This window comes from Varroa destructor, unplaced genomic scaffold (assembly GCF_002443255.2).
Source record: "Varroa destructor unplaced genomic scaffold, Vdes_3.0 BEIS01000002.1, whole genome shotgun sequence".
Taxonomy (NCBI): Eukaryota; Metazoa; Arthropoda; class Arachnida; order Mesostigmata; family Varroidae; genus Varroa; species Varroa destructor.
Genome location: NW_019211455.1, coordinates 38,709,024 through 38,723,384, shown reverse-complemented (window position 1 = coordinate 38,723,384; position 14,361 = coordinate 38,709,024). Strand labels below are relative to the sequence as shown.

Sequence of the window (14,361 nt, the reverse complement as noted above, 5' to 3'; positions counted from 1 at the left end):
GAAAACGGTTAAATAAGCCAGCACGATAAGTAAGGAAAATCAGAGAACAGATGGGTATCTCCCAAGAATCCAACATATTAATGACGCGTCGGCTATTTTTGCTCTAACATATTTATCTATAATTGTTGTTCTCTTATTCTCATTATTCTTACCTTTATTCGTTATCTAATCTAATCGTGTAAAAATTTTCCACTGTCGTCTGATTCGTATAATCATCTCATTAACGGTTTACTTTCTTTGATTAAGAATCTCCGTCTTCGTCTTTCAGCCCTACAGTTTATTTGTTATTTCTTTGTTTCACACACATACATTCATTATTCATCAATCGACGTCAAGCGGACCCAGCAAATAATGCCTAGAGCCCTATAGTCTGCAACGTTGTAGTCCTGGGTCAGGAGTAGAGAAAGCGCCAAAAAGCTGGTTTTTCATTCTTCTTTTTGTCTCGCACGGTTCTTGCCTCTTTAACCACAAACATTCTTATTGACGATTAGTGACAACGGCGACTAGAGGCAGCAGTTAGTCTATTAGTTAACTTACTTTCCTTTTTTATCGTTCGTTTTCATTCTAGTGACTGATTCACTTTCAGCATCTGCTACATCTCCGCTAACGGTACGGTACCATTTCTCACCTAAGTCCATTCTAACCCATTCGTGTAGCTCTGTGTCGCGTTACGAACTTCCTTTCTTGCAAGATTTCTTCGATTTATTTCGTTTTCTTCTTTTTATTCTTTTCAAAGAAAACTTGTCTACTTGTTGCCATTCGGTCTGTGTCGCCTATCGTGCTCTGCTTTTAATAACATTATTATTCATTTTATTTTCTTAATAATATTCTTAATCTATGTACAACCACGCGACGCCTCGGTAATTTTGTTCGGTGCTTATACTATTCTCATCCGCATCCATTAACAGCTCCGTCCGCTGATTCAAGACACAGGCACCTAATATTATACCACCAAACGGATCTTGATGGTCGTGGCGATCCAAAAAAATGAGTCAGCCAGTAGCCACAATTCGGCCACTGTTTAACCGTATTTTCATTACGTAGTCCTGTAACCATTGAATACTACCTCGGCGTCAAGTTCGTTCCTCATTTTGTTGTTTATCTGTGCCTTCTTTGATTTCTATCAAGTATCCAGTTGAAACCTTCATAATGTATATATAATAAGCATAAAAATGACCATATAGACAGTCTAGTTTCCAGGCGATGTTCACCACACTGATCTAAGCGGACGAATCACTGTCCTCGTCTTTCCCGCACGTATACCTTTTTCATTCACTTGGAAATTGGTTTCACAAACATTTCACCACGATACCAGCGGCGCAGCAAATGATAATATGGTAAATAAACTCTACCGGCGCTCTAAATATATTCCGTTTGATTTTAAGAACTCGTATTCATAGCGTACAGCCGGGTCCATTCGCGAGCTGCAAGAGAACAGAAACCAAATATAAACCCATTGTGATCCACGTGAAGTGATAGTAACCCCTCCTTTGCACGAGGTCACTTTCACTTTCAGGGACTTTTCACACTTTCACTAATCGGAAAGTACTGTTTGACACTGTTTTTCGTAGCCTGTTTCAAAAACCCACTAATTATATTCGCATGAATAGAGACGATCAATCAGAACTTCTAGCATCGATTACATCAATTGTAAATACTTATCAAGTACTAATCAAGGATGCCATACATAGTCAATCAACTATTCTCAATGAAGGAATTTTACTAATAATAATATTTACGTGAATTTTTACGTTATCTATCTGTAATGTCTATATGTAAACAGCCAAATTTTACCTGTACGAATGGCTTCTGCCTCGTTGACCTTCCACTGGTCGGCAACATCGTTGGCTAACGGGTCATCTGGATTGGGGGCAGACAATAACGCCTGGATTGATAATAAAACAGTGCGAATTTGCAGAGCCGGACTCCACTTGTCTTTTAGAATGTCGAGACAAATACGCCCGAGTTTGTCGATGTTCGGATGGTAGATCTTTGTCATGAAGCGCACTTTTGGTGCTGACATTGGATATTCCTCAGGTAGAAATAGCTCTAGTTTGAACATGCCTCCTTCAAATGGACTCTGTGAATGAAAATATATTAGTAACTGGATATTGGATCCACTACTATTAGCTACAGATAGCTAGGTAGGCACTCAAAAAGGTCTTTCGAACAACACATGCTGCTCGAGCATAGTAGATATCTTAGAAATCAATAAAATAGCTGTAAATTGATATTGCGCATTATTTATAAATACGCATCCATATCACAGAGAAATCAACGAATGAAAGGTGTGCACAAGCATACCCGTATTGACCGTAGTCGGCGCAGCTGTCATTGAAACCAAGATGTATTTTTTGGTATAAGTACATTCAAAACTCAAACGTCTCCATACAGAGTGCCTTCGTTTCTGTTTCAGTCTATGAACAAGTATTATGTTTTTAGTATATCTCACATTTTTCTTAGATATAACATTTTCGTCAGAGTTGTGTCATCAAGCCAAATTTACACGCAGAAACAGACCCTATCTAAATTCCACGGTTTTTATCGCTTTATTATTTTTTTTTATATTAGCGTTTAAAGTGTGCCACAATTTATTATATCTATGGGCTTAAAGCACAACCGGGCGATAAATACATGTACAAATGACGGTGATGCAGTCAGTAGAAATGTAGTAAATAAGGCTATAAGGTCATGAAAAAATCATTCTTTGAGAGTAATTTTTCTGTTTATGAAATTTTTACTATAGCAGTACACGGCGAAGTCAACTAAATATTAAATCAAAATCCAATTGTAAGATTCACTTACGCCTTCTGGTCCTGCAACAACGACGTGAAAGTACCTCGCATTGCTCTCATCGGGGACAGCACTGATCCCTGGAACAGGCTCCTGCATCAACCGCTGGGTCTCCTGCAGTAGCAAGTAACATATTACAAATCTTAAGCCCTACTGTCAAAACATTGAAATTCTTAAAGATACAATAGGAAATGAAGCCATGTATAGATATGAGTAGCCGTTTGAAGCATTTGAGAGGGTTACGGATACATTTGACCGCGTGACATTAAATAAATATGAAGTGATAACCTGCATTCATGGTATTAACAAAAAATTGGTACTGATCTGTAGTGATTGCAAAATCACCATTAATATGTATCAGGCGTCGATGTATATGTAGGATCTATCCCAACGTCTTTTTGAAACTGCCACTTTTTTTATCTTTTATATAACTGAATTATATTTTTCCTTAATACTTTGTTATTCCTTCAAGTCGGAATAGGAAAGTTCATACATTAATTTTACATTCAGTAAATCCTAGCTCTGGAATCCACAACGTTTCGCGTCACTTTGCGATAGATCAATGTGAGACTGCTTACAGTTGTTCAAACGAAAGATTACTAAGCTCCACGGTCTTTTTATAAATAAAGAACTATATATATATATATATATATATATATATATATATATATATATATACATATATATACAGACATGTACCGCATAGTAGCAACAGCACTTCTTAATGTCCTTGTAACAATTTAACTGCCACCATATAAAACAGTCAATATATGTGGCATATGTGTACGCAATCTAGTACATCATAGCGTTGTTACGGCATCTCTCCAGATCAACAGAGCATTATATCGCTAGTACTGTTAAACACTACTGAGAATATAATAAGAGTTGAGCCAGTACAGGAACGACCACACATGGCGCACAACAGTTCAGCACCATTCTGCTGAGAAAATTCCTGTTGCCATGGGAACATGATTTACTGCTCTGTTAGAAAATACTTCATAGACATTATTTCTATTTGGTTGTTTGCATAAGTGGGTGATATCTATATAAATTAAAGATTAAAAAGTAACCAGAATTTGTGTAAGCATGCATTTTTAAAAGAGGCGGTTTACTAGATGAGGAAAGTCTAAAAAGAGCCTACGGTCCCGTAACATCATCTAAGCTGAATGTTTGTAACATTCGAACCATCAACAACCCGATGGGTGATCGTCATTTCGTACTCACAAATTAATCTTCACGTAGAATACTCACAGTTTGTCAAGAAGACGCCTATACTAACGAATCATATCATCATTTGGCCAGTGATCTCAAAAAATTGTTAGTATGTCATCATTCTACTTAACATGTGGCCAACAACGCGCGCCAGCAACTCCACCCAATACACAAGGACAAAATCTTCAGACCATTGCCTTTTCTACACGTTGACATGTGAATACTCAACGATAACACAAACATCTTACGTCAGCTATATTTTTTTTTCATCGTAATTTCAACGGAAAACTAGCCGAGAAATCGTTTACTGGTCATTTGTTTACACTACTTAAAGCTGGCTGCATTATAATACACCGAACGATAACCTGTCACTCGCATTATTTATAGAAACATCCATGAGACACATAAATACATAAATATATTTGCGGTCACTGCCAATATCCTGATAACTACTAGTGATAAATCACAAGCTGGCCTTATAATCTACTACGTCTTCTACGAATGCCACTTATGACATAGATGAAACATCCTACTCTCAAAAAAATATTCGGAGATCCGCTCATATGTTTTCTAGTATCTTATACCATTCTAGCAGTATTGCCACTATTATTATTGTTATTGCTATTACAAATATTCAGCTGTAAATATGAGTTTCTTTCTTTACACGTCGTGACGACAGTCGAATACATGCCGAGCAAACTCGTATGGATCGATACGATTTGTCCCTTCCCGCTCAGGATGTTTCCCATAATCACTCACTGCAGCCTTAACACCGTGCAATATCAGCCATTAGCCGGGTGAGGCAATAGATTTGCGAACTAGTTTATCATTTCATAGTAAATATGCCAACAAGGATAAACTTCTATGACATCGTCCTGTACCTTAAAATGAAACACATGCGGCATGTGTGAGTATCATGGAGACGACGAGTCATGCCAACCTTCTTGTTTAGATAGACTGAGATGTACACGTCTTTTCTAAACCTCAAACGATGTCGCCAACGGAACGAAAACTAACTTTCTTTAAGAAAGTTTCTGCCTGTCGCCGGTTGCTAAATTATTTCGACTTCTGTTACAAAACGAACGAAACGGAAGGCTGATCAGTCGGTATTTCTATCTTTATATTGGTTTTTGCAGCTTCCGCTAATATTGGACACCGGGATGACTACCACCACCCGACGACGTCAGTTCGTTGACCCGCAGCGGTGTGCGGTCCGGTAGTTCCTTCCGTTGTCAAGCAGTTTACCGAGTTCCTTACCTTGATAATTCTTCGAGGAAGTCCTGCAGCCATGGTAAAAGAATACCGTCTCAACCCAAGGTCTTCGCTGCTACGAATCGTACAAATGCACAAGAGATTTCTTCTGCGGTGCACACGCTATTCCACTATAGTTCCTTGTCCTCCGCCTCTCAGTTTATCTCTATCACCGCCTTCTCATACACACACTATGGGCTAACCTGCTTTAGCTCTAGCGCAAAATGTCAGCGAAAACATCCTTTTGTGCGATGATGACGCGCTTTGGGTTGACAGGCCATGGCTTCGCTGTACGTGCGATTAGCTAGCTACACGAGCCAGACGAACGGCGCGAAACTCGAATCGCGTCGATAGCGACAGAAATAATGCTAACAAACAAAATTCATACTTTGCAGGAAAGATTGCCATCAGGCATCAAACTATAATCGGCTCAGTTAATTAAACATTGAGTATAATGACCCGATTACATTTCTAGCGTTGTACAATGCGAAATGTTTGTAGTAGTTGCCTGGCTTTGCTGATATTTTTCTTATTAAGAACCTAATTTGAGGTGAACCTTTTACTAGCTCTGTCGCCGCCTAGTGTTTGATTGTACTGAATACAAGCACTGCATATGAGGGCCCAATATCTTAGAAATTGCTTTTTCCATTTTTACAAAGCATGAAGAAATAAAAAGTTAATAATTATTCATCAAGTATCCAAAACATAGGCAGCGTGTCAACCCCCTTTGGGTGAATAAGCATGGTATTATTTCAATTACTTTAAAAACATAGTTGATTAACAGACGTTGGCACACCCAGACGTTGGTAAACTCGTTCATAGCTAAAGTAGCTGATATTTATGGCTAGCTATGGTTATCAAGACTATAATGGAAAGTTTTAAGAAAAATGGTATAATTACATAATTAATTGCGGTTGTAAAGCTCTTATACCTAGAAAGGGACGAAAACGTCACTGAAAAGATATTTAAAAATAAATTAAATTCTTAACGTTAGGAATGACAAGGCAAGAAGTGCATTCCAGATTACAGGAAGTTGATCATTCGAGCCGTGACGAAGCAGTTAATAGAGAGAATTAGATTAGGCATATGAGTAGTATTTGAGAGCGTAGGCGTAACTCAACAGGGCACACCGTGAGGGTTGGAAAAAATACGGTTCAACTGAGGTGATTAGTGAACTACGCAATAAAGGAGAACTCAATAAATGTGAAAGGTGTAAAAATGAGCATAAAAAGAATGTTATGGCGATACAAAACAGGCATGAGGAGTTCCCGATATGGCACGTGAGACAACATTTTGTAGTACCTTGAGTTCCTTAATTTTACAGTTATGGTTAGCAAATTATCAAAGAATAAAATATTAGAGGCTAGGCATTTATCGATCACTATAGTAAGTTACAAAGAAAGATCGAGGAATTTGAAGTCGGGAAAAGCAGAGATACGTTCCAAGCTTGGTTTTCAGTTATTGGTGCGTATTGACTGTAAGCGCTGTAGAAGAATAGCTAGATCAAATTTGTATTTTTTGAGACGCTCCACGGGGTTAACCATCCTAAGCTAATACATAAATTCATTTTTTTACCATTATCAGACCCTCAATTTCACGGCTTTATAGCTACCTTGAACACAGATACGTGGGATGCAGCTTGGTAATCATTCCAGTAGAGGTGGAGCCTATTAACCCACTTCTACATAATACTCTGGTTCCAAATGAGTCTGTTCTCTTTCTTTTTAAATATAAATGACACGATCTCCTCCTCAATAAAAGACGAATGATATTCATATGGTCTTAAATTATGCAGTCCAGCTCATATATCAGGGTGACTTACGTTATGAATGGCATTAGAAGAGATAACTCGATGGTGTGAACAACACAATATAATTATTTCTATTATAAGATATGCTGACGTACTCAGAAAATGAACATCGATATATTCTGAATGGAACTGTTATTCCTACGAGCAAATTTATAAGACATATTGGTATCATTGGATTTTAACATACACATTACACAAACAATTAAGATTACCACTCTGGTAAGTAATATAATCTTTCGTCATTTCATTTTTCGAAAGCCCCAAAGTCTCTACCGATTTTTAGTAAAGTTGAGAAAACAAAACATTTAAGCTACTATGGAGTTCGATAGCCTCAGCTAAACGACATATCGTAGGTTTGTGGGCATGTACAATTCAAATTTATTCGGCGCACGGTGCAAAAAGTAATACTGATAAAGATGTCATAACCCCTGTTTTTGTCTCGATACTTTTTGACAATGCAGAAAAAGATATTCATAACTGTATTCAAAGATCTGATTGTATTTCTAAGTATTTTAATCTACGTTCAAATAATCTTACGGGTGGGGTGGTAATAATGCCTGTTGAAACAAAACCGGGTAAATAATGGAACAGATGCGGGGCGCTAAGAAAACGAGGAGTACATTTATTCCATAGACCATTGGGTTATTCGAATGTGTGTCTAATGATTGTCCTCCATTAATATTAATCGTTTTTAGCCGAAATAGAAGAAATTAATTGTTTTTTAATTTTTAAGTAATATTAGAAAATTAAATTTGCGTTACTTTAATCGATAACCATCTTCTATTTTTCCGGTAACAACACAACCCGATTAGTGTAGAACTTCTGCGGTTTTCGGATGCAAAATTGTGGTAAGTAGCTTTTGCATTTTTGAGTTGAAACTAAATTAGCACCATCGAGAGAGTTTTACAGAGATCGAAACAGAAAAGATCCGGACTACACGATAAATGCGTTAAAATTACCCATACAAGTTCGTTTAATCTTTTTCAGTAAGCTGTTTTATTCCTATTAGTTGGAACGATAGACGTCTCAATCAATTATTTTGCCCAGCAAAAATAATAATAATTTAATAAATACTAATAGCAATTCCATAAACACATAGCATAATTCCTTTGGCGTCACTAAGGGCATTTCCACGGGCTGTGGATGTTTATTTGCACGTATCAACTTTCGTCACCTCTGATCAACCATTTCAAAATCGTTCAATTTAATTTCTAAAGAATTTTACGGTTAGACTTTTGATCGAATAAATGTTTTTATGACAATCCGTGTGGAACCCAGATACCAAGTTTTTTTTCAAACTGTTTAAAACTGTTTGGTAATTGATGTTTAATTTCTTGACAATACCATGACAATCCACGTGTCAATCTTGCTCAACATTCGCAATAATTTCATCAACTCTTTTCATAATTAGTTGATTACTATAAAGAGCATCTGTCACATTGAAATTTCTCGAAAGAAAGCGACAGAACTATCTTTGGCATTATTTTTCCTAATAACGCATCTTTACTATTGAAAGCACAATTTTTTTATGGGCTTGGACAGTACTTGTGCCTTTATCGAAATAAAATTGAAAAATATAGGGATGTCTTGCAAAAATTTTACTTAAGGCGCTCAAATTTAAGTCTGAATGAAGTATTTCCACTTATTTTGCCATTATTCCATCAATACTGCTAAATCTCAACTTACAAATTCTACCACTGACGTCCCGATGCGAGGTATGCGATTTTAAAGCCATATATCTAGAAAAAAGGGTCAATACTTTTTCGACAGCCCAATATTTTCAAATTCATCGTATCCTACCCACACCGACATAAATTGCAAGTAAAATAAACAAAAAACAATGTATTTCTAAAAAAAATAATTGCGCCTAAATATTTCAAAATTTATGCCTAATCTACTTTGAAGTCGGGTGGTGCTCTTGAATGGAATTCTGTAGTAATACAGATTTGACTTGGAATGTTACACGCCATAATCTACCGATTATTTTGATTACATGCGTTTTGTAACACTATTGGTCGTTCTAAAAAAAATCTGATTAATTTTCAAAGTAACTTTATGACCCAGAATAAAATCTTTTGTTCAATCGATTCGACAGTCCTTTTCTTTTCGCAGTATTTCCAGTTTCTAAATCAACTAGTGAAATTTTTTAATTATTTTTTTCTTCTATTATATATTTCACATGGAACACTGACGAGCGTTTTCGCTCTTATTTTTCTTCATAAAAATTGCTTCAAGATCATCAGCGTTACCGGCCTGAAAATTAGCTTGCGTCGTAATTATCGTTATGGCCGGAGTCTGGAGTTCAGAACTATTTCAGTATATTTGTCTATCATTTTTCATATCATCAGTTCGTTGGCCTATCATGCAATTAAGCTAAACTTATTAAACAAATAAGTATATAGTAAATGTAAACCAAATAGAATGTGACACTAGACCAAAAAACATTGCATAAAATAATAATCGTCATTATTACCATTACTATAATACTAAACAAAATAAAATTATAAACTCAAGAACCCGCAGTTCTGTTGCCAGCATGAAAATCAATGAACTTTTATACTAGTAATCTATTTGACCTGGAAGGCTTAGCAAGATTGTATGGAAATCGCTCTACGAAGGAAAACACGCTATCTTGACCATTGAATAATGTATCTTCAATTTAATAAAAACACCATAACCATCATACGTAAACTAACAAGCAGATACTCTATGTATACAGATCCTCTGTGCGTTTCGAGTACACACAAAAATAGCCCCGGTAATTCAATCACTATCGTTTTGATCGGAGTCAGAGTAAGCTATAAGTGGGATTGAACCCTGTTGTTTTGAACAACTGGCCAAGCCTCTTGTTTGGAGTTCCGCTTCGAAAGGTTGCGAGGGGAACGTTGTTGGTGATAATAATGACGATGTAATAAGTGCGGTTTTCTGTGTACGTTTGTCAATCCGGCTGACATTTTGCGGGAGGGTTTCGACTTTTTCGCTATTTTCATGTAGTTTAATCACGCATTTTCCTTTTGAGTCTTCTGTTTCTTCCTCTATCACTTCCACCTTATCTTCAATAATTTCGCTAGCTCTTCTTACCTTGTGAGAGGTCGATGGCATGTTTAAGTCGTTAAAATCATAAACCTTTTTTACTCCCTTTATAACGGTTTGTCGTAGATTTTGGTTAGCCATTGGCACCTCAGTTTTCCTTGCTTTGGAACAAAGAACTTGCCGCTCGAGTGAACTAAATTTTCTTCTTACTGAGCCAGATTCCGTCAATTCGAAAATTGGTCGCGACATCAGGTTGTCTCGGTCTTGTTTTCGCCTTTGATCCACATCTACAGCCACCAGCAATGCAAGATAAAATAATTACGAGGTGTCGCGCGGCATGATAAAACAGTGGCAACTTGACCATAAGCAGATCATGTAGCTTAATTAAAAGATTATTTCCCCTAGTTCATATAGTAGTTCATGTAGTAGTAAGCAAATAGTTTTTAAAATATTTTTCTAGTATGGAGCATTCTTATCGACTCAAGATCTATATGATTTTTGAAGACGTTTTAGGTAACATGATATGGTTTGCTGTCTATCAAGAGAATGCAGTAATTGACAACCTCTGATAAAAGAGACAAGATTAAAGACTTAGTAGTTACGGGTTTAAACGTACTCATGGGAGCTTCGAGGCGAAGAAGCTGGGCTACCTCTCTGTCATAAGCTGATTCGGGTAAGAGCTTGATATTAAGTGCAGCTTTTGATTTTAACAAATTGTCCTTTTGTTCAAGCTCTTTTCGTTCCTTTTTCTCCTTCTATAAACATGATTTGTTAAAATAGAATTTAAGAACAGATTTAATTTAGACCCACCAGTAGAAAAAATTGAGACAAGCGTTACTTAAGTATGAAATTAAATGCTACGAAATTATATTGATAATATTTTAGTTTTTCATAGGTATCGCACATTCATTTTATTACTTACACAGTTAATTTGTTGTTATATATAATATCTCAATACTAAGAATTTTTAAAGTTTTGAAAGAGCACTTAGCCTTTACCCGAAATTTTCTACGCAGAATTGAATTTAGTTCATAATCGTCCTTTCTCCGTTTCTGAAATTTTTCTAGGTTGTTCATAACAGGTTCGAGGTCTTTCATTTTCTTTGCATCCTCATCCAAGTGATCTAGCTTGAACATTGGATCCGAAGCCAGTTGCTTTGAAACGGTTTTGTCTGACACATGAAGATAATGAATAGAATACTAGTTAGTATTCATACCAGGGTGGTATGTCCACAGCTTCGATAATACAGGCTACAAATAATATGGCCATATAAGTGTTGACGATATGTCACAGTAACTATGCCTACCCTTTCAAATTTGTGGCTTAGATTGAACTCTGTTTTTTAACGAAAAATTTGCTTACCTTTTTTCCCAATAAATCTAGCTATACGGTAACACTAGTCAATAGTACTTGGCAAAAAATATGGGCTAAGCAGTTTAAAATACTAACCTTCAGGTACAACCTGCCCATTGTCAGTTGGGTCCCATCGACGTTCTTGGCGACTTGCTCCACTTATAATCTTATAGTCGAGATTCTGAAAATTAATTAAAGTGAATAATAGTCTAATATATATGCCCAATTAGTGTTTTTTTGCAGAAATTAAAATTCTATTTAATCACAAATATGTCAGCTTTTCTCTTACGTATCTATAAAGCTATATGAATATATATGTAAACAATAAAGAGTTTGAACAAATGTACATAAGAGCGAATAACTCAAGACTTTGTAGAAACCTAAATTCAAATACATTGGCCACAATTCAGTTAACTAAATCACTGCAATTTATTTCTTTTCTCTATCAATGGCTTGTAAGGCTAGCGTAAACGTCAATTTAAACTCTTAAAATAAATCGATTAATCAGATGCAATAATCAACGTTATTTGGATATTAACGGTTCATTTTGGTTAATACTGAACGTTGGTCAAGATATACAACATCAATTTATTAAAATATGTAGCATAACAACAGAAAAATTCGGTTCCATATTGTATTCCTGTATGTATTGGACTTTTTATTTGATAATAGTTAGCAAAGCTTGCTGTATCTAACAAGCGAGAATGCTATCCTTCTCCTAACAGTTCATAACAATCAGTTGGCTGCTTATTATTACAACAAATACTTTATCATATATATGTTACAACAGTATAGAGCAAGACATTAAAAATATCTTACCCCTGGATCAGTTTGCATCTCAATGTAATTATCACAAAGGTGACACTTCATTCGGAACTTGTATACCGGTGTTGTATAATACATGCCGACTTTGGTTTTCTCAGCGTTATATCTGAAACGGTGACCACCAGAACGTTGAAACGGTACAAATCGCAAAAAAGATAATGGATACGAGGAATTAGTACCGTGGTAATATACAAAATATATAATACTGTGTTTCATAAGACCGTTAGATTTAGTGGCAATGTATCTTTCATTAGGTGCGGATGCATCGAATGCTCAGCAAAATTATTTTACCTTATAATGAAACTAAGCTAAACTCTAGTGTTACAACTATCGAGTGTAAGACAGGCAAGAAAGGCAGGGCAGATGCTTTTAAATATTAGAAACTGCCGATCGCCCTTAATCAGTTTCTGGTGAAGGAAGCTAGATACTTACCGAACACCTGTGCCGATATGATTTTTACATCCTTCACACCATATATTGTATGGCATCTCAAAGCGAATGACCAGAATGCCAAGGTGAAGTTTCTTCGCTCGTTCGCGCAATGGATGGCTGTTTCGGTATTTGTTAATTGAGCCTTTTGATGGATCCCAATCGGGAGGATAATATTTGTTAGTTGCTTTCCGGTCGGCCTGTAATATACCATGAAGGCAAATATTTAGACATGGTGCCAGAATATCGCTTAAATTTGTGCCTCGGATGCCTGAGTTGATGCTTAACCTATTTCTAACGATACGGAACCTTAGATTGCCAATATTTTGGTTACATATTGTTTGCAGAGCTGTGGCGACCAATCCCATTCTTTACAACTTTAATACTTACTTTGACTCTATATTAAGTATATCGGCCAGGTTCAAGTAAATTCTAAAGCATTGTCTGTCTGTCATTTTTTTTTCGTACTTAGCGTTTCATTAACTCTGATTGTTGGTTACGTTAATATATTGGAGCAAATTACATTATCATCAACAATAGAACTAAAATTTTCATTTCTGTTCAAGGTTTATTAACAATATTTTGTAAAGTATGTAAAATTCATATTGTAGCCAACGAACTCATAGATGTGTCTCATATGTTATCCTGTAAAAATTCAAAGATTTTTTAAAACTTTAATATAAACGGTCAATAATTACTTCGCAAAATAAAAGGACGTATATATTATTAAAATGTACTCTAAAATGTTTAGTTCGTTTGCAAAAATTAAATATGCTACAATTATTATTAAAATGTTTTCTATCTTATTGATATTACACGTTTAGGTTAGAGGACTCGTTTATAGGATACGATAATATCCAGTTTGAGTTGACTGATAATTTGTTTATCTAGCCTCCCTGTCTGATTTTTTTATATAATAGAACAAGTATTAAATTGAAAAACGACAATCACTTACCATTTTTAGGTTGTTACTAGGTCACACACTAGTCAAAATCGAATACTCTGTCACAGTTTTATCTTCTTTTTGTGTGAAAAGCTGGCTCAATCTATCCTAAAGCGAGAAATGTGGTCCCCTCTTTCAGTACTCAACATTTTCAGAGTACATCAGCTCTAGAGCAAAATTCTGCTTTATGTCCGTTCTTCTTTTTGCTCAATGTTCGCTCAGCAAATAATTTAATTTCATTATCGAACAACCTTCTGCATACATGCATGACACCTTTTTGGCACTCCTTGCCTCTATACTATATTTCCTCTGGTAAAAATCAGCTGGATATGAGCGGTGCAGACGCAACGCAAATCTTCGGACAGTTTCCTTCTTTCCGTCGACAATGTTTCTAGTTCGATGATGCGTGTCACGGATAGAAAATAGAACATATTATAGCACGTGTTTCTTGCTATCGTTTGACACTTTCTTCTATAATGATCATAAACTCTCGGCTTTCGAGAGACACTGATGAACTCTATTAACATTCAGTAAAGATAACAACCACAATGACAACAGTCGCAGCAGCATCAGTGAGGGTAGCATCGAGGTTTGCCATTCGTCCCGTCAAATATAGCGTAAAAGACATGACACACAGCTTGAAACACTGTGCGCGTAAGATGATCTCGTTAGAAGCACACGTAACTTGAATTCAACCACCTGTCCTTCGCTA

The 14,361-nt window shown here is 36.1% G+C and overlaps 2 protein-coding genes across 3 annotated transcripts; both read right to left on the bottom strand.

Annotated features, from left to right (window-relative positions):
• Window positions 1–256: 256 nt before the first annotated feature.
• Window positions 257–5,499, bottom strand: LOC111244953 (ubiquitin-conjugating enzyme E2 N). 2 transcript variants are annotated; one of them, XM_022792568.2, is made up of 4 exons: window positions 5,263–5,499; window positions 2,806–2,907; window positions 1,795–2,080; window positions 257–1,424 (listed from the first exon to the last, which is right to left on the bottom strand). In XM_022792568.2, the coding sequence occupies exons 1-4, from the start codon at window positions 5,293–5,295 to the stop codon at window positions 1,381–1,383; spliced, it is 465 nt and encodes a 154-aa protein (XP_022648303.1). In that variant the 5' UTR covers window positions 5,296–5,499; the 3' UTR covers window positions 257–1,380. The 2 variants fall into 2 exon arrangements, with proteins under 2 accessions (XP_022648303.1, XP_086837690.1); XM_086981564.1 differs by lacking the exon at window positions 5,263–5,499 and adding an exon at window positions 4,045–4,240.
• A 4,199-nt stretch (window positions 5,500–9,698) lies between these two features.
• Window positions 9,699–14,326, bottom strand: LOC111244644 (coiled-coil domain-containing protein 130 homolog). Its single transcript, XM_022791944.2, has 7 exons — window positions 13,662–14,326; window positions 12,710–12,906; window positions 12,272–12,383; window positions 11,549–11,633; window positions 11,098–11,270; window positions 10,716–10,854; window positions 9,699–10,386 (listed from the first exon to the last, which is right to left on the bottom strand). The coding sequence occupies exons 1-7, from the start codon at window positions 13,662–13,664 to the stop codon at window positions 9,830–9,832; spliced, it is 1,266 nt and encodes a 421-aa protein (XP_022647679.1). The 5' UTR covers window positions 13,665–14,326; the 3' UTR covers window positions 9,699–9,829.
• Between the last annotated feature and the right edge of the window lie 35 nt (window positions 14,327–14,361).

Excerpts from the sequence above, each read along its gene's own strand:
- LOC111244953 (XM_022792568.2), bottom strand. The coding sequence starts at position 5,295 with ATGGCTGCAGGACTTCCTCGAAGAATTATCAAG. Across the intron at positions 2,908-5,262 it reads TTCCTCGAAGAATTATCAAG|GAGACCCAGCGGTTGATGCA; the intron begins GTAAGGAACTCG and ends TTGCTACTGCAG. Across the intron at positions 1,425-1,794 it reads GGCAGAAGCCATTCGTACAG|CTCGCGAATGGACCCGGCTG; the intron begins GTAAAATTTGGC and ends GTTCTCTTGCAG.
- LOC111244644 (XM_022791944.2), bottom strand. Across the intron at positions 10,855-11,097 it reads TTCTGCGTAGAAAATTTCGG|AAGGAGAAAAAGGAACGAAA; the intron begins GTAAAGGCTAAG and ends TCATGTTTATAG. Across the intron at positions 10,387-10,715 it reads TCGCCTCGAAGCTCCCATGA|ATGTGGATCAAAGGCGAAAA; the intron begins GTACGTTTAAAC and ends TGGTGGCTGTAG.